This window comes from Perognathus longimembris, chromosome 4 (genome assembly GCF_023159225.1).
Source record: "Perognathus longimembris pacificus isolate PPM17 chromosome 4, ASM2315922v1, whole genome shotgun sequence".
Taxonomy (NCBI): Eukaryota; Metazoa; Chordata; class Mammalia; order Rodentia; family Heteromyidae; genus Perognathus; species Perognathus longimembris.
The window spans coordinates 15,949,357-15,969,931 of record NC_063164.1 but is presented as its reverse complement, the minus strand read 5'-3'; the positions used below and the strand labels follow the sequence as shown (position 1 = coordinate 15,969,931).

Sequence of the window (20,575 nt, the reverse complement as noted above, 5' to 3'; positions counted from 1 at the left end):
CAAAAGATCAGAGACAATGTTCAGGCCTTGAGTTCAAGCTCCAAGACTGGCAAAAAAAAAAAAAAAGAAGAAAAGAAAACAATCAAGGAACAATTGGCTGGGTTGTAACTCTCTTCTTTCCTTTATCATCAGCATTGAAAAAAAATGGAAGACTTTAACTGGGAGGATTTCTTTGACGATTATAATTACAGCTCTGGCATGCCCAGTATTCAACCAGGTTTTTCCCCATGCCTACCACACTACCTGGAAATCAATACTTCTGTGGTGATCTTGATTTATGTCCTGGTGTTCCTGCTAAGCCTTCTGGGAAACTCCCTGGTGATGCTGGTCATCTTACACAGTCGGGCAAACTGCTCTGTCACTGATGTCTACCTGCTGAACTTGGCCATAGCTGATCTGCTCTTTGCCCTGACCTTGCCCATCTGGGCAGCCTCCAAACCAAACGGCTGGATCTTTGGTACAGCCCTGTGCAAGGTGACCTCATTCCTGAAAGACGTCAACTTCTACAGCAGTATGTTGCTACTGGCTTGTATCAGTGTGGACCGCTACCTGGCCATTGTCCACGCCACACGCACAGTGATCCAGAAGCGACACTTGGTCAAGTTTGTATGCTTAGGCATGTGGGGACTGTCTCTGGTTCTGTCCCTGCCTGCCTTACTTTTGCGTAGTACTGTCTACGCTCCCAATGTCAACCCAACCTGCTACGAGGACATGGGTAACCAGACAACAAAATGGCGGTTAGTATTGCGTATCCTGCCTCAGACCTTCGGCTTCCTCCTGCCCCTGCTGGTCATGCTGTTCTGCTATGGATTCACAATACGCACTCTGTTTAACGCTCACATGGGGCAGAAGCACCGTGCCATGCGGGTCATCTTTGCTGTGGTGCTTGTCTTCCTGCTCTGCTGGCTGCCCTACAACCTGGTCCTGTTGTCAGATACCCTCATGAGGACCCATGTCATTGAAGAGACCTGTGAGCGCCGCGATGACATTGACGGGGCCATGGAGGCCACAGAGATTCTAAGCTTCCTCCACAGCTGTCTTAATCCCATCCTCTATGCCTTCATTGGCCAAAAGTTTCGCTATGGGTTTCTCAAGATCATGGCCACCTATGGCCTGGTCAGCAAGGAGTTCTTGGCCAAGGAGAGTAAGCCCTCCTATGTTGGCTCTTCCTCAGGAAACACTTCTACTACCCTCTAAGGTGGCCTGGCCCAAATGGGCCCTTGGAGTTTCTCCATCTTGGACGTCTCATTCCAAGATTCCAGTCCACTCTCTGTCGGGTCATGGTGTCTGGAACACAGCCCCACTCTTAAGGTTATGGCAAGGAGCAGAGGTTGCATTCTTACTGGGCTCCCACTGCATGGTTTAGAAAGCCTGTCCTGACACTCTACCCCTTTGCATAATTACTATACCAACACATAGTTGGCCTATAGTTGTTCTGTTTTCTAAGAATTGTACATTATTAGCCCAGTGCCAGGGGCTCATGCCTGTGATCCTAGCTACTCAGGAGGCTGAGATCTGAGGATTGCGGTTCAAAGCCAGGCTGGGGAAGGAAAGTCCATGAGACCCCTATCTCCAATTAACTTCACACACAAAAAATAAAATAAGTAGAAGTGGAGCTATGGCTCAAGTGGTAGCGCACTAGCCCTGAACACAAAGGCTCAGGGACAGCAGGGATGAGAGGGTGAAATTGGGGAAAAGCAAAGGAAGGGGTGACATTATCCCCCCCAAAAGAAATGTACTCATTACTTGACTTATGAAATGGTAACTCTTCTATACAACACTTTAATAATAATAATAAAATTATTTTTTTAAAAAAAGCTCTGACTGGGAATGTAGCTTAGTGCTAGAGTACTTGCCTAGCATGCATGAGGCCGTGGGTTCAATTCCTCAGTACCACATAAACAGAAAACGTCAGACGTAGTGCTGTGGCTCAGTGGTAGAGTGCTAGCCTTGAGCAAAAGAAGCTCAGGGACAGTGCCCAAGACCTGAGTTCAAGCCCCTGGATTGTCAGGGGGGAGGGGAAACTCAGGTACAGTGGCCAGGGTTTGAGTTCAAGCCCTAGGACAGGAAGGAAGGAAGGAAAGAAGGAAGGAAGGAAGGAAGGAAAGAAGGAAGGAAGGAAGGAAGGAAGGAAGGAAGGAAGGAAGGAAGGAAGGAAGGAAGGAAGGAAGGAAGGAAGGGAAGGAAGGGAAGGGAAGGGAAGGGAAGGGAAGGGAAGGGAAGGGAAGGGAAGGGAAGGGAAGGGAAGGGAAGGGAAGGGAAGAGAAGGAAGTCAGCCAGGAAGTAGAGAAACTGAAACTCTTGTGCACTGATGGTGGAAATGAAATGGCACAGCTACAATAGAAAACAGCAAAGCATTTTCCTTACAACATTGTCAAGAACTGCCATATGACCCAGCAATTCCACTTCTAGGTAGATACCCCAAAAGAATCAAATGCAGTGATTTGACCAGATACTTGTACAATGATGTTCATAGCTGCATTATTCACAATAGTCAAATGGTGAAAACAACCCGAATGTCCATCCATGGAAGTAGATAAACTGTGATATTTATCTATAATAGAATACCATTTAGCAATTTTAAAAAAGAATTAAAGTTCTGATACATGTTACAGTGCGGACAAACCTTGAAAGCATCATACTAAGTGAAATAAGCAAGATATGCCAAAGGGCAAGTGTTGGATGATTGCACTTACACAAAGGCCCTAAAAGAGTCAAATTCACAGACACAGAAAGGAAACCACTGGGTTTTGGAGGCTCAGGGACAGAGGAGGATGCAGAGTTATTAGTTAATGGATGTAGAATTTAAGTTTGGGATGATAAAAACATTCTGAAGATGATTTTTTTAAAAACCTGAACAGTAATATGATTTTGGTACACTGGGTATTGTATATATGCCTACCTTATCTAGGGAAGGGAAAGAAAAACGAGAGTGTAAGATATCACAAGAAAAGTACTCACTGCCCTATTATGTAACTATGTAACTGTACCCCTTTTGCACAACACCTTGTCAACAAAATTTAATTAATAAAAATAGTTTTTAAAACATGGACACTGTCCAGCACCAGTTGTACAATAATCTGATGCCACTAAATTGTACATTTTAAAAGGTTAAAATGAACACTTACCTAGCATGTGCAAGGCCCTGAATATATATATATATATATATGTATGTATGTATGTATGTATGTATGTATATCCAGCACAGCAAAAGAGAAAAAAGGTTAAAATAACAAATTCTGTTATGTGTACCTTACCTTAATTCAGAAAAAAAAAATCTGGGCTCAAAAAGGCAGTTTAACCACTGAACCAACACTGAAATTACCTACCTATAATTTCATATACCATTTGATCATTAAATGCTTGCTTTCCCATAACCCACTTTTAGTTGAGCATTTATTTCATTATCTCCAAGCAAAAACATGCCAACTGTGACAGAGAAGTTGAGCAAGGGTGCGCAGAGATTCCCCAGTGAGGAAGGGCCTTTCTGAAAATAAAGCCCTGCACTGCCTCTAAAGAGAGAGTTGGGATTGGGATGAAGACTGGCCTCTCCCCCAATGCACGCACACGCGCACACACACACACACACACACACACACACACACACACACACACTGAGCCCAAACCTCCCACTACCAAATGTGGGTCCCAAAGAAAAAAATGCGTCTTTGGATCCCCAGGTTCTCAGGTAAAATGGTAGTCAACAGCATCGGGCATAGTTTCAGGGAGTGAAGTGATCCTATGAAAGCAAGGTGCTCTCCCATCCTCAAACATAGCTCCTCCTCAAAGTCTGCCTCACCCTCCTCTCTTTCCTTCCAAAATACTTCCCTCCTCCCCTTCAGTCAAGAAGTGACAAGAGAGCCCTAAAGCAGAGCTAGTGCTGAGTAGGGGAGACTATAATCAGTCGCTCAGAAGAAATACAAACCAGGCATTGGTAGCTCCCACTACACATGAGGCTGAGACCTGAGGATCACGGTTCAAAGCCAGCCTGGGCAGACAAATCTGAGAGACTCTTATCTCCAACTAAAAAGCAAATAGCCAGAAGTGGAGCAATGGCTCAAGTGGTAGAGTACTAGCCTCCAGTGAAAAAGCTAAGGGATAGTACCCAGACCTTGAGAGGAAGAGGAGGAGGAGGAAAAAGAAGAAGAGTATGAAGAAGGAAAAGGAGAAGGAGGAAGAGGAGGAGATAACAATGCTTGCTGGATTTGAGTCCTTCCTTCTATAATATTTATTGAAGTGACTAGGATTCAACAGCACCCAGGGCTCATAAGGCTTGGTTCCACAGAGGTCTCTGGTTCCGAGCAGCCTGCTAAGTAAGTAAGAAAATAAGAAGGCCAGAATTCCCATGGTTACCAGGCCATCCAGATCTGAGCACTCGGCCAAGCAGGTGGTAGCAGGGCAGGAGCAAACACCTGGACTAGAGGACTCAAGAATAGGGAACTTCCTCATGAAAGTGTTTTTCTCATTGCCTCCAGCAAACAGGACTCAGTGTGGTCATAGCCGCTTATTCTGTGCACATTATGCGCCCAGGCACTGTGCTAACTGACTCAGCTGCCTCTGGGAAACGCACAAGGACCCATATTCACCAAATCCTGTTTCCAGTAGGATGAGGTGCTGGATCAGCCACACAGCTCCCTGCAAAGACTCCATAAGAGGAGACCAAATTAAGTTTCGCCTTTTGTCCCAGATCTCTGCTCTTTGTTTCTATGACAAGGCCCCCTGGAGGAAACATGGTTTTCCAGTGGAACTCTCGCGAGAGGAGGGGAGGAGATACAAAGAGGCCAGAGCTAACAAAACAAAGCTGAGATTGAACAGAAGTTATGTGAATTCTGTTGATATTTATCTCTTTCCTCCTCTTCTCCCCGCTCCCCACCTCTAGCCAAGCTTCACACAAAACATTTTTACAGACTAAACCACCATTGGGATACGGCAAATCCCACTCCTTTCTTCCCTACCACATTCCTGAGTGCAGATCCTGCCATTTTGAAACCAGAGCTTCTCTGTCTAAATTACTCTGTCTAAATCCGCTTACACCAAACTGGCCTTTCTTGATTCTGAGATATTTTCTCCAACTTGTGCCAAAATCTTTTGTCTTTATCTCCCAGAATTTAAAAAAAATTACTTATTTTTGCTGGTGTAGGGGCTTGAACTCAGGGCCAGGGCTCTGTCTCTGAGCCTCTCTGTGCTCAAGGCTCACACTCTACCACTTGAGCCACAGCACCACTTCTGGTTTTTTCTGTGTATGTGGTACTAAGGAATTGAACCCAGGGCTTCATGCATACTAGGCAAGCACTCTACCATTAAGCCACATTCCCAGCCCTTATCTCCCAGATTTTATGATGCTTTTCCCACCACCATCCCCAATTTTTGCAACAGTGGCTTCCTTTGTTTAAAAAATCAAAACAGCCTCTAGTCTTCTAGAGCAGACACTGAGAAATAACCCCCAGTGACTGGGGGTAGAGTTCAGTGGGAAAGTGTTTGCCTAGCATGCTCAGGTTCTGAGTTCAGTCTCTAGACTAAAAAGGAAAAGAAGTAGTACTCTCAGTTTATAGGTCACATTCAAACCCACTGGACATACACTCCCATGAAGAGCCATGCTAACCCACAATTTAGAGTCTATGAGACCTAAAGATCACCAAGACAACATTTTCAAAATATACCTGAGGAGCCAGTGGCTCATGCTTGTAATCCAACTACTCAGAAGACTAGGATCCGAGGATCGTGGTTCAAAACCAGTATGGGCAGGAAAGCCTGTGAGACTCTTATCTCCAATTAACTATCAAAAGACCAGAAATGGAGCTGTAGTTCAAGTGGTAGAGCGTTAGCCTTGAGCACAAAAGTTCAGGGACAGTACCCAGGCCCTGAGTTCAAGCCTCAGATCCAGCACACAAACACAGGTGCGCGCGTACACACACACTACACTTGAGGAAACTGAGTGCTGAGCAAAAGCAACCTGACCAAAATCCATGGCTGGACAGGATAGAGACTCAGTCAGCTCTTTTACTTTTCTTTCTTTTTATGGGAGGCTTGAACTCAGGGCCTGGGTGCTATCCCTGAACTTTTTTGCTCAAGGCTAGCACTTTACAACTTGAGCCACACTTCCACTTCTGGCTTGGTTTTTTGTTGTTGTAGTTAGTTAAAGATAAGAGTCTCATAGACTTTCCTACCTAGGCTGGCTTTGAACTGCAATCCTCAGATCTTAACCTCCTGAGTAACTAGGATTTCAGGCACCAGCCTCCAGTGCCTGGATTCAGCTCATTTTTGAATCAGATACTTTGCATTTGTGACAATGACATGTCAGGCACCAGGTGTGGAATTCTATGTTACCTTCTCAGGGCATTGCATTCATACAAGTAGGCCCTGTCCACTTTGTCTGGACCTGGGCTCAGGTACCTGGTTCTGGGGTTGTTGGGTTTCCATGGTAAAGATCAGGTGAGGCTGAGGAACACAGTTGTGGAAGCATGGTTACACTAGTTACCCTACTCTGAGCTAACAGACAGGACAGATAGAGACCATCCGAACCCAACACAAAGTTCAAAGTCTGGCAGAACTGATAGGGTTCAATCCTAGAAGCAGAGCCACAAAACAGGGATCTGGGATTTGACCTTATGCTCTGTGGAACAGTGGGAATTGTTTGTGACCTCTTAGCTTTGATTCTGGAATGGGGCCTGAAGCTATCAGTGTCAACTGGTCCAGGGGTCAGAAAATTTTGGTCTCATCTGAGAAAGAATCCAAGGACAGTTTATTGTATGTGTTTGCTTGGACTGGGGCTTGAACTCAGCACCTTGGTGCTATCTCTTAGTTTTTTTCACTCAAGGCTGGCACTCTACCACTTAAGCCACACCTCCACTTCCAGCTTATAGATAAGTCTCACAGATGTTTCTGCCTGGGCTGGCTTTGAACCATGATCCTCAGATCTTAGTCTCCTGAGTAGCTAGGATTATAGGGAGCAAGTTTTTGAGTGCAAAGCAATGGACAGCACACACTCTCCAGATAGAAGGACGGTCAGACTAAAGGCACTACACTGGCGATCTCAAGACCTGAAGTTCTTGGGAACCTGACTATGGAGGTGGCAAGCTCCAGAAAAGTGGATTTTCTGTCTTTAACCACTGGAGATTGAGATCTGCAGCACCAACTCCTCTCACGTGTCAGGCGGGGGAGTGCTTAGATCCAGACGTTGAGACTCCAGGCTGTGGGTGCCGGGGCTCAGCATAGCTCTGCTCTGTGTCACAGGTCATTCTGTCCACATCAACAGTTGGGAACGTGATTTTTATCAACATCCAAGCCATCATTCCCTGCCATCAGGTTTCCTAACTTCCTACCTCAAACCTACATCCTCAGAACAGCCTGGAAGGAAAAATCCGGCACGATGTGAGGGATGAGCAGGCAAGGGAAGCCTTCAGGGCACACTGACATCTGAGTTGGTTCAAATTTAGTATGTGGAGGGGCTGCTGGGGAAGATGGTATCCTGCATCACAGACGCGAACACACGCTTGAAGGGTCTGCACCAACACATCAAGCAGATCAGCACACACACAGCAGTGACTGGCGCCGTGCACTGACTTTCCCAAGCCTCACAAACACCTGGTTGCTGCCTAGGAAAGGCCCCCCATGACCTGGAGATCTGAAAGTTCCATCTGAGCTAAGATAATTCTGTATAAACCATCCACACAAACAAGTGCAGCCACAAATGAAAATAACTTGTTATGGCAGACATTCAGGTGACGTTTTACTGACCGCTCAAGGAAGGAAGGGGCACCAAGTTGTCGTGTGTGTGTGTGTGTGTGTGTGTGTGTGTGTGTGTGTGTGTTGGTACTGGAGCTTGAACTCAGGGCCTTGCGCTCCAGGAAACCCTCACAGGAACCCAGAGGGTAGTATGATCAAGGGCAGCTTTGGTGCCAGCAGCAGCCACTAGTGGGGATAAGGCTGACGGAATGAAAGCCCTGACTGCATATCTTCTATTTAAGTTCTTGATGCTTCACCTGCCAGATTTCCCATTGGGAGGGTCTCCTACCTGGCTTCCTTTGGCTGGGTTCAAGTCTGCTATAAGGGTTCCCACTGGCCGAGCCCCTCCTGACTTTCTACCTGGATTCCCTTCATGTGAGCCCAGACACCAAAGGACAAGGAGGTCCACTGAGGCAGATCCCCTAAGTCAGTCCCCTACCACCACGGAGCACAGAAAAGGCAGCAGACAGAGCAAAGGAAGAGCAGGCAGACATCCAAGTGGCTACCTCAGGCTCAAGGTAGGATACGGCCCCAGGCCCATCAAGTCTGTTAAGCTAGTGGGGGTGGGGCAGAGATCTAAAGCTCTCTGGTCAAGACTCAAACTTAGCCAGGTGCCTGGGGCTCACGTCTGTAATCCTAGTTACTCAGTAGGCTGAGATCTGAAGACCATTCTTCAAAGCTAGCCCAGGATGAAAAGTCCATGAGACTCTTACTCCTCCAATTACCACATTAAAAACTAGAAGCAGAACTGTGGCTCAACTGGTAGCACTCCAGCCTTAAATGAAGAAAGCTATAGGAGAGGGGAAAACTGGAAGAGAGCAAGGGAAAGGGTGACATTGTCGGAAAAGAAATGTACTCTTTACCTGACTTATGTAACGTAACTCATCTGTACATCACATTTATAATAGCAATTTTTAAAACATTTAAGAAGCTATAGGCTGAGCTGGGAATGTGGCTTAGTGGTGGAGTGCTCACCTAACACGCATGAAGCCCTGGGTTCGATTCCTCAGTACCACCGTAAACAGAAAAGGCTGGAAGTGGCGCTGTGGCTCAAGTGGCAGAGTGCTAGCCTTGAGCAAAAAGAAGTTCAGGGACAGTGCCCAGGCCGAGTTCAAGCCCCAGGGGAAAATAAGCTATAGGCCAATACCCAGAACCCTGAGCTCAAGCCTCATCACCAGCACAAAGAATAATAATAACCTATGCGTGTGATCTTTTTCCTCATCGGGTATGTATCCTACTTTCTCTGTCTCTCTCCCCTTACACACATTTTCAAGACCAATTCTTGCTGACTCCTAGCCAAAGGAAGGCAGGCAGTCTTACATGGGGAACCCCTCCCAGGTGGAACGCCCCCACACACACACAAAGCCCAATGCGGAACCTGCACCAGACACCTTCCCGGTGACACAGGATGGGATTTCTCAACAGGGGCTTGCAAAATATGGTGTTAGATGTATGCCCTGACATAAACAGCAAGGCCAGCTTCCTGTCAATGCTGACTCTGTGCCAAGCAAGGACCAAGCAACTGGGCTAGGCATCACTACACTCCCTATGTTCTCTGTTCCCATAGAGTGATCATTCCAGCTGCCCCTTCCGGAGGACTTTGTCAGATGTCCGGCACTATCAAAGGACTTTGTTACATAGGACCTGACATTTCAGATACCTCTGCTGCCCCTGCCCAACTCCACGCTTGCCAAAGGTCCCAGCTTCATCTCCAAAAAATGTATGAACCAGGCTGGTGAATAGAACCCTTGCCTAGCAAGCATTTGGCCCTGAGTTCAACACCCACTACTGAAAAACAAATAGTATGTAACTTGAGAGTAGGGATGGGGGAGATGGAGGAGAAGGAAGGAAGGGGTGATATTGACCAAGAAGCATTGACTTATGGAATCTCTTTTGTACAACTACTTAATAATAACTTTTTTAAAAAAAAGAAAAACAAATACCAGGGAACTGGTGGCTCACACCTGCAATCCTAGCTACTCAGATCACAGACTGACATCTGAAGATCACTGTTCAAAGCCATCCCAGGCAAAACCTTTTTGCCTCAGCAAAAAGCCAAAGTGGTGGCTCACGCCTGTAACCCTAACTACTAAGGAGGCTGAAATCTGAGGATCCCAATTCAAAGCCAACTGGAGCAGGAAAGCCCGTGAGACTTATCTCCAGTTAACCACCAGAAAACTAGAAGTGAGGCTATGGTTCAAAGTGGTAGAGCACTAGTCTTAGCAAAAGAGTTCAGGGACTGCACCTAGGCCCTAAGTTCAAGCCCCAGGACCAGTAAAAAAAAAAATTTAAATAAAACAAACCTGGCTGCCAAACAGTTTCTACAAGGCTCAGAGGTCTCAAAACATGGTAGAATCTAGGGACTGGGTGTCAAGGCTGCCTCCAGACCCATTAATTCACTTTGAGTCACCTACATACAGGCAGGTTAGTCCCATTATTCCTTTCATTCTCCACTCACCGCTTGTGTGAGTAGTTGCCTTGAACAGCCTTGCCAGAGCCTAGACAATCCGGTGGGAGGGAGTGTGAAGCTTGACTTCCCTTTGTGACCAGTGACTGAAGGCCCAGAGCAGGTGGGCAAGTACTTGCCAGAGATCATGAACTACAATGATGGACTCAACCTCTCATTCATTAACCTCTTCTCTGTACCAGGAAGCCACCCTTCAAGTTGTCAGTCCCATAAAGATGAGACTAGACTCAAGACTGAGTCTAAAACAGCCAGACTCAAGACTGTGCCCTTGACCTTTACCCTCTCATACCTATAGACAGATCTGGAGGAAAGAAAAGTCTGGAACTGAGACCCAGGGGGCGGTCTCCAGGCTCACACCTGCCCTCCTAGCTACTCGGAAGGCTGAGATCCGAGAATCCCAGTTGAAACCCAGCCCTGGAGGACAAATCCAAGAGACTCTTAGCTCCAATTAATCAGCAAAAGCTGGAAGTGTAGCTGAAGTGGTAGAGAGCTAGCCTTGAACAACAAAAAAAAAAGCTAAGGAAAGAACAAGGCTCTGAGTTCAAAGCCCAATACTGGCACACACAAAAAAGAAACAGGAGTGAAGACCAATAGGATTTGACTATCAGTGGATTTGCCTGTCAGTTAGGGGATGGGATAGTGAGAAAGAAGGAGGGAGTCGAAAGGATTTTTTAACTCTTAGCTTAGACAAAAGGCTTAAAAAGGGGACAAATGATTTAGGGCAAGAAGATGTTGGCTTAAATTTTGGACTCACAGTAAGGCTGCAAGTAGACACATGTCCATACGCTTTGGAAAAAAAATCTACCTAGCCTTAAAAAAAATGGCTGACCTAGAAACATGTAATCATTCCTCCATAAGGTCTTAATGAGTATTAAATAAAATAATGCAGATTAAAAAGTGCTCTTTTTTTCTGGGTCCACATTTATAATCGTAGCTACTCAGGAGGCTGAGGATTGCTGAAAAAGAACAAAAAGACAAACCATTCAAAAAGCAACACTTAGAAACCATTTGGTGTAAACCAACTGCACAATTCTTGGAGGGAGAGGGGAAGGGGAGGAGGGAAATGAGGGAGGAGGTAACAAGTAGAACAAGAAATGTACTCACTGCCTTTCATATGAATCTGTAACCCCTCTGTATCACACTTAGACAATAAAAGAAAAGGTCAGGCTGGTGGGGGGAAGCAGGTGGGGGGGAGAATGAGGGAGGAAGTAACAAATTGGATAAGAAATGTACGCACTGTGTATCCCCTCTGTACATTACTTTGACAATTTTTTTTTTTTTAAGTCAGGCCAGGCAGGAAAAGTCCATGAGACTCTCATTGCCAATAAACTATCAAAACACAAAAAATAAATAACAACAAAAAAAGCCAGAAGTGGAGCTCTGGCTCCAATGGGAGAGCATTAGCTTTGTGCAAAAGAAACTCAAAGATAATGCCCACCCAGGTCCTGAGTTCAAGCCCCAGGACTGGAAAAAAAAAAAGTGCTTTTTGCTCATGGTGCCTAGACATATAATAATTCTTCAATTATCAGCAAGTAATGATTATTTAACATCTGTTGGTTAGGAAGTGGAGGCATGGCGTAAGTGATAGAGTACCAGTCCTGAGTTAAAAAGCCAAATAAATGAAAGGCCCTGAGGTCAACCCCTTTTACAGGCACAAAAAAATTAAAATTAAAAAAAAAATTTAATTTGGCCAGGCACCAGTGGCTCACGCCTGTAATCCTAGCTACTCAAGAGGCTGAGATCTGAGGATCATAGCTCAAAGCCAGTCTGGGCAGAAAAGCCCGTGAGACTCTTATCTCCAATTAACCACCAGAAAACCAGAAGTGGCATTATGGTTCAACTGGTAGAGTGCTAGCCTTGAGCTGAAGAGCTCAGGGACAGCGTCCAAGCACAGAGTTCAAGCCCCACGACCGACCAACAACAACAACAACAACAAATAAAGAAGTACAAATAACATCTGTTGGTTAATACCACGGGAAATGCCCTACATATATAAAGAATGACAGAGACCCTCCCAGTTGTAAGTCTGAAATAGGACTTTGGGAGCAAAGTAACAATTTCACAAACCCCATCTTCATCACATGCCTAATTACTGGAAGAAAAGTGTTCCCCAAATCCAGGAACTCTTTCCCTACTGGGGTTTTTGTTTTTTTGGTGTTTTTTGTTGTTGTTGTTGTTGTTGTTTTTTGGGTTGTATTTTTTTGCCAGTCCTAGGGCTTGAACTCAGGGCCTGGGCACTGTCCATGAGATTCTTTGGCTCAAGGCTAGCACTCTACCACTTGAGCCACAGCACCACTTCCAGCCTTTTCTGTTTACAGTGGTGTTGAGGAATTGAACCCAGGGATTCATGCATGCTAGACAAGGACTCTATCACTAAGCCACCTTCCCAGCCTCTTGTCCTTTTCTAAGGGATCTCTATGCTCTAACAAAATGAAATTGTGACAGATTGGGAAGACAGAGACTAAACATTGGGGCAGAAGGAGAGATGAGAAGCAAAGAGAAGAAAGGCATGGGAGGGAGGCTCCAAGATCTCTTCACTGAAGACTCATTCAGCAGCTATCTACAAGCCTCATACCAAGAACTGGCCTCCTTAAGCCTCATACCAAGAACTGGCCTCCCTAGGGGAGCTAGTTACGAATAATCTCACAACCTGAGCAAAGTTCAGGCAGCATTTGCACAGCTCTGTAGACTCTCTGCTTTAAGATGTGTCATCTTCTTAGAACTGGAGCAGACCTTACCTAATCAGACCACAGTTCATGGAAGGGGAAATTGAAATCTTCAAGTGGCACAGCCACTAAGTCTTTCCTTTCATTCCCTCTTGTTTAATTAGAACCCTCTGATTTAGCTAGTGGCGCGTGGGAACCCTCAAATAGAGTGATTTCTTCCCAGTCGCCCGACAGGAAGTTGTACACACTTCTCATCTTCACATTCTCCACTCAGGTTTTCTGAATTTCATTTCTATAGCATATGAAGGGCCCAGCCCAAACATGGGTGTGAGGAGCCAGTTGTTATATAATTGGGTAACCTAGTTGCTTGGTTCCTGCCTAGTAACCTGTGGGAATGTGTGGAGACAGTTCTGCTGGGCTGTCAGGATCTCCACAGCATTTTGTGCTTGTACCTTGAGAGAGTAGGCCTTCAACTATCCCGTTGGCGTCATTTTGAGAGCATTTCTCTCTTAGCCTTGTACATGCTAGGTAAGTACTCTACCATTGAGTTACACCCGCAGCCCATTTTTAGAGGACTTTTAAAATAAATAGATAAATATGTTCATCTAATCCTCCATTTTCTCTTTCCCTCTCTTCTCCCTTCCCTCCTTCATTCCTTTCTTTTTCTTTCTTTCTTTATCTCTTTTTTAATCCTTTCCCTCTTTCTTTTCTTCTTTCTTTCTTCAAGGTCTCAAGGCCAGCCTGAGCTTCTGTCAAATAGCTTAGAGAATTTTTATTAGTGCTATTTCTTGATCCCAGGTTTCCATACCATTCCAAATAGTAGCTTTGGATCCTCAGACTTGAGATTCTGGAATGTTCCTCTTTTTCCCAAGAACAAGCTACTTGGGAGTTAGGTGTCATAGCTACTTGGTGTTTTTCTTTCCTCGTGCAAGGATAGGCCACCTCTTTTCTCATTCCAGATGTTTTGCAAGGAGTCTGGTAGCAGCTGTCTGTTTCATGTGGGACCTACAGACTCATAAGTACAGTAGAAGTCCCTACATCTTTCTAGGCTCCTGTGGCTTCAGCCCCTGTGACATAAGTGCAAATATCTCTAAGTTCTCTGATCATTTTTACCCCTTAGAGATTTCCATTCCTCTCTTCTGCATTTGACCTTAGACATGTATTTTATTTTATTGTGTTAGTAGTGGAACTTGAACCCAACTCCTCATGCTCTTGCTTGGCGTTTTCATTCAAGGATGGCACTCTACCACTTGAGCCATATCCACTTATAGCTTTCTGCCTGTAAACTGGAGATAAGAGTTTTATAGCATTGTTTGTTCAGGCTAGTTTCAAACCTCAACCATCAAGTCTCAGACTCCTGAGCAGCTATGATTACAGGCATGAGCTACCAGCTCCTGGCCAGTATGTTACCTAGCAAAGCATTGTGTGTATGTGTGTGTGTGCACTTTAGGGTATACCTCCTTACTCCAACATCATGAAAGAAAATCAGTGAAAACTCAAATTGCAGATAAGTAAAAACCATAGGTCCCTTCTCATTCTTCATTTTCCTTCGTTAAAGATGAACATTTTTTTAAGTTTTTCTTCTACTAAACTTAAAATGTCAACCTGAGAACTCAGAATTTGGTGATACAGCACTTTCCTACCACACACCAGGCCCTGGGTCCAATCTCCAGCACTGAAAGAAAGTCCACCTGGGGAATGCCTTGACAGCTTTCTGTGAATCTCAGTGTGTACATATATGTTGTATACACACGTGTATGTGTGTGCTGGGGATGAAAACCTCGTGTTGTCCCAGAATGACCACCTTTTTTCTTTTAGCCAGGCTCAAATGAGGGGCCTAGAAGTCAGAAGGTAAGTGGGAAGGGACCTCTGAAGAAATCCAGTCATTTCCGATGTGAGAAGAAAATGTGTTGCCAAACAGAAACATTGCCCAATAGAACGCACCTCTCCTGTGGTTCCCATTCTGTAAACAACAGGGCTGTCTTCCTGAAAGAGCTGGCTCTGCTCCAACTTTGAAGCAAGTCTAGACTGAAGAAGGGCCGGGCTCCCCGATGGACCTGCATTTAATTTCATCCTCAAGAATTCAATCCAGTGAGCTGAGCTGTGCCTTACTTTACTCTTGTCCACATTGTACAAGGACACAGAGAGAGGTTAAATGACCCATCCTTGGTCATATATGCGGGCATAATATACATGTGCATATATATATATATATAGTGTGTATGTGTGTGTATATATACATATATATTAGAAAAACTAAGATTTTTAACTCAGAGCCTTGCATTTGCTAGACAGGAGTTCTACCATTTAAGTCATGCCCCCAGCCAGAACTGAGATTTTAAACCAGGCTGTCTGGGTCCAAGCCTGGTCTCTTAAAGAGAAAAGAAGATATGTGTGGGTGGGTGGGTACGTGCACACACACCAGTACTGGGGTTTGAGCTCAGGCCCTGAGTGTTACCTTTGTTTTGTTTTTGTTGCCAGTCCTGGGGCGTGGACTCAGGGCCTGAGCACTGTCCCTGGCTTCTTTTTGCTCAAGGCTAGCACTCTACTTCTTGAGCCACAGCTCCACTTCCGGCTTTTTTCTATATATGTTGCCGGGGTCCTTCGCCCCACCCAGCGCTCTCCTGGCCAGCGGGAAAGGGGAATGTACCCCAACGGGGGCGAGCCAAAATAAGGTAAACAGTCGCGAACTGCCTGCACCCAGCCCCCTTACATTAGAGGACAATCAGACGACTCTGGGGATGTCACGCAGTCTCCGCATTATTCAGGTAGGAACCACATTTTTAAAGGCTACAGAGCAGCAGGGAGGGGAGGGGTGTAGCACACCAGCTAGGGGCTATGATTGGCGGCCTGGGATGTCCGTCAAGGGTGGAGAGCCAAGGGACCTCCTCCAGGACCGCCTCCAGGTTCACCCCCAGCGGCCATCTTGGCTACACGTGGTCCCGAGGCTGGGAGGCGGGGCCAGTTAGAGCCGCCTTTCCGGTTCTGGACCTGGGAGGCACAGCCACGTGGCTCCAGGGCTGAGAAAACAGGTGGGACCAGCTAGAACCGCCTCTTAATGATGCAAGGCTTTGGACAGGCGGGCTGGCGGGCCCCACATATGCAGTGCTGAGGAATCGAACCCAGGGCTTCATGTGTACGAGGTGAGCACTTTACCACTAGGCCATATTCCCAGCCTCTGAGCGTTATCTTGAAGTTTTCTGCTCCACTTGAACTATAGCTCCACTTCTGGCTTTCTGATGATTAATTAAAGATAAGCGTTGCATGGACTTTCCTATCCAGGCTGGCTTTGCACTGTGATTGATCCTTACATCTCAGTCTCCTACTGCCTCCAAGGACCCAGGGCCTTGTGTATGATAGGAGAGTGCTGTATCGGGCTGGGAATATGGCTTAGTAGTAGAGTGCTTGCCTAGCATGCATGAAGCCCTGGGTTCGATTCCTCAGCACCACATATATAGAAGACACCAGAAGCAGCACTATGACTCAAGTGGTAGAATGCTAGCCTTGAGCAAAATGAAGCCAGGGACAGTGCTCAGGTCATGAGTACAAGCCCCAGGACTGGCGAAAAAAAAATTTTTAAAAAAAATAGGAAAGTTGGGGCTGGGGATATGGCCTAGTGGCAAGAGTGCTTTGCCTCAAATACATGAGGCCCTGGGTTCAATTCCCCAGCACCACATATACAGAAAATGGCCAGAAGTAGCGCTGTGGCTCAAGTGGCAGAGTGCTAGCCTTGAGCAAAAAGAAGCCAAGGACAGTGCACAGGCCCTGAGTCCAAGCCCCAGGACTGGCCAAAAAAAGAAAAAAAATAAATAGGAAAGTGCTATATCACCAAATTCCACTCCCAATCCCCAGGTTGACATTTTAAGTCCACTAGAAGAAAAACTTTTAAAATGTTCATCTTTAAGGAAAGGAGTAGCTGAAATTACAGACATGAACCATTGGCACCTGCTAAGGAAGGAAAATTCAATACTCACTCCTAATATAAAATTTTAAATTCTCAGAAAGCTAGGAATCGAAAAGAACTTCCTCAACCTGATAGTGTCTCTGTGAAAAATCTAGAGCCAACAGCATCTTTAATAAAAGCTGAATGTTTTAAGATCATGAACAAGGCAGCACCAGGCATGGTAGTTCCTACCTATAATCTCAGAACTTGAAAGGCTGAGCCAAGAGGATCACAAGTTCTAGGCTAGTCTAAGTTAATAGCAAGTTAGAGGTCCACCTGGGCTACATGCCTAGGGGGAAAAAAAAGAAGGACCAAGAAACACGGCAAAATGTCTATTTTTGCTACTTCTTTACAGCGCTGAAAAATCAAGTAAGACAAGAGAAAGAAATGTAATTTTTTAAAAAGGAAAGAAGGGCTGGGAATATGGCCTAGTGGCAAGAGAGCTTGCCTCGTATGCATGAAGCCCTGGGTTCAATTCCCCAGTACCACATATACAGAAAATGTCCAGAAGTGGTGCTGTGGCTCAAGTGGCAGAGTGCTAGCCTTGAGCAAAAGGAAGCCAGGGACAGTGCTCAGGCCCTGAGTCCAAGGCCCAGGACTGGCAAAAATAAATAAATAAATAAAAAAGGAAAGAAATAAAACTATCTTTATTCTCAGATAACGTGATTGTATAGTTATCAACACAAAATAATCGTTTGGGTTTTTTTCCAGAGCAGAAGACTAAATTCAGGGCTCTTTCATTGAGCTACAATCCCTAACCTCCAAAAAAGTTTTTTTTTAAAAAAAACTTTCTTCTACTTTTGTTTTGGTTCAAACCAGGATTCAAACTCTTGATCTGATGGTTCCATTCATTGGCTAACACTCTTACCACCTAAGCCACATCTCCAACCCACAAAATTTAAACAAAAATGAATTTACTAAAGGTCTGGACTATTAAGTAAAAATGTCATGTACCTGGTACAATTATATTCCAATACACCACTAAAAAAAACTGGAAAGTAATTTTTTTCAAAGTTAGCATTTACAAAATAATCCCACCCAAAAAGAGAATCATAAAACAGGAATAAATTTAGCAACATATGTAAAGATCTAGGTACCAAATACTAAAGCATTCTTCTCAAAGAATTAAAGGAGATCCAAATAAATGTAGGCAGGTACTAGGCTCACTGGTGGGCTAGGAGAACCTATAGCAAGATGTTGGTTTTCCACAAACTGACCTAAGAATTCAAGGCAACACAAATCAAAATTTCAAGGGGGGATACTTTCATTAGACCCCTGTGCACCCTCATTTGTGTCCTGAAGCCTGATAGAGTTCTCTCTGGGGTGGCCTAAGGTGTTGGAGAAGGAAGATAGACATTAAGAATGCTATATGAGGGGCTGGGGATATGGCCTAGTGGCAAGAGTGCTTACCTTGTATACATGAGGCCCTGGGTTCAATTCCCCAGCACCACATGTACAGAAAACAGCCAGAAGTGGCGCTGTGGCTCAAGTGGCAGAGTGCTAGCCTTGAGCAAAAAAAAGAAGCCAGGGACAGTGCTCAGGCCCTGAGTCCAAGCCCCAGGACTGGCCAAAAAAAGAATGCTATAATGCTATATGAGGCTGGGAATGTGGCTTCATGGTAGAGTGCTTGCCTAGCATGCCTAGCCCTGGGTTCGATACCTCAGCACCACATAAACAGAAGAAGCCAGAAGTAGAGCTGTGGCTCAAGTGGTAGAGTTCTATTCTTGAGCAAAAGAAACTCAGAGACAGTGCCCAGGCCCTGAGTTCAAGCCCCAGGACTGGCAAAAAAAAAAAAAAAATGCAGTAAGAGCAAGAGGATAGTTTTTCTTTATTGCTGTTTTCATTTTCTTTTCTTTTGGTCTTATTTGTTTGTTTATCTGTCTTTGGGAAGGGAAGAGGGGACAGAAAAATGGAGGGACAAAGGGTAAACAAATGCAGCCATGGTACTCACTAGATACTACATTGGAAATGAACTCTACAACTTGTGGGTGTACAGGAGGGAAAAACTGGGCAAGAGTGAGGGAAGGGGGGACATTGTCTAAAAAGAAATGTACTCCTTACCTGACCTGTGTCACTATAACCCCTATGTACATCACCTTTATAACAGCAACAAAAAAAGATTAAAACTTTTGTTAAAGCATGCAGGGAGTGGGAATGAGACCCCAGTTTTGTGAGCATGGGCAAGAAAAGGGGGAACCAGGAAATGCCCTCCCCTGCTATAGAATTCCATTCTCAATCCCCAGGAGGGTCACACCACACCCACAATTAAAATAATGGCCCAATAGCCTCCTCATATCAAGGTCTGGCAACATTACTATGGAAGTTAGAATGGTGGTTCCTTAGAAAGCCAAAAATAGAACTACTGCGGCTCCTGCTAGACCATTATCAATATGCATCCAAAGAAGCGTGAGTCAACATCCAAGAGAGATACCCACACACCCAGGTCAATTCAACACTGCTCACAATAGGCAAGCCAGAAATCAATCTAGGTACTCCACAACTGATTGAGGAAGACCAGGCAGATAGGGAGAGATGGCTGCCTGATGGAGACAATGCTTCCTTCTTCTTCCTATAAAGCCTGGGAGACAGAGATGGCTGCCCTGACGGAGACAACCAGCCTGGAGAAGACCCATGCAGGAGACAGGCACCCTTCCCTTAGGGTGAAGTAGACAGTGATCCAACCAGATGTCAGAACAGCTGAGACTCACCCAAAAGAGAAATAAGAAGGGACCCCGTGAGTGCTATAATGGACTACTTGCTGGTTTCTAGGTCCTATTTCTCACACTCGTTTTTTCTTGGCCAGTCCTAGGGTTTGAACTCAGGGCCTGGGCACTGTCCCTGAGCCTCTTTTGCTCAAAGCTATTGCTGTACTACTTGAGCCACAGCACCACTTCTGGCTTTTTCTATTTATATGGTACTGAGGAATGGAATCCAGGGCTTCATGCATGCTAGGCAAGCACTCTACCACTAAGCCATGTTCCCAGCCCACTTCTCAATGAAGAAGTGCTTGAGTAGGAGCCCAAGGCACTATGATAACAAGAAGTACCAAGACAGGGCCCATGTTATCTGCCATATGTTACATCTGCCTGTGTGGGTTTTTTTTAATCTCTTTTACTTAATAATTCCCAGATGGAAAATCTCTTTCTTGACCTCATCTCTTACAACCTTAGAAAGCCAGGCACAGGAAAAAAATATTACCCTTAAGCATCAACAGAAAGTCAATCTTGACTCAAATGGAAAGGAAAGATTAAATAATTCCACACCGCAGTTATCATTTCTTTTATTCAATAAACTTTTCTTATCTTTCCACTCCAGCCAACATCAGCTGATTTTTTTTTTTTTTTTTTTTTTTGCCAGTCCTGGGGCTTGGACTCAGGGCCTGAGCTCTGTCCCTGGCTTCTTTTTTTTTTTTTTCCCAAGGCTAGCACTCTACCACTTGAGCCACAGCGCCACTTCCGGCTTTTTCTGTTTATGTGGTGCCAAGGAATCGAATCCAGGGCTTCATGCATGAAAAACAAGCACTTTACCACTAAGCCACATTCCCAGCCATCAGCTGATTTTTTTAAACATTACTTGCTGAGGCAAAGAAGTCTGATCCTTAGTTTTCCTTGGTTAGCAAAGAACTAATTTGCATATGTATCATATAGCAGATAGATATTTGGATTTCTTCTTTTGGGGGGGGGGATTTTTTTTCTGAGCATTTTGATTCATTTTAACTAATTTGGGTTTCTGCTGCTTTCCTGACAGGGAAATTTGAATTCTGTAACATTGTGT

The 20,575-nt window shown here is 45.1% G+C and overlaps 1 protein-coding gene across 1 annotated transcript; it reads left to right on the top strand.

Moving 5' to 3' along the window:
- Positions 1-135: 135 nt before the first annotated feature.
- Positions 136-1,580, top strand: Cxcr2 (C-X-C motif chemokine receptor 2). The gene has a single exon (XM_048344170.1). It carries the CDS (start codon positions 145-147, stop codon positions 1,195-1,197), a length of 1,053 nt encoding a protein of 350 aa, XP_048200127.1. The 5' UTR covers positions 136-144; the 3' UTR covers positions 1,198-1,580.
- The last annotated feature ends 18,995 nt before the right edge of the window (positions 1,581-20,575 follow it).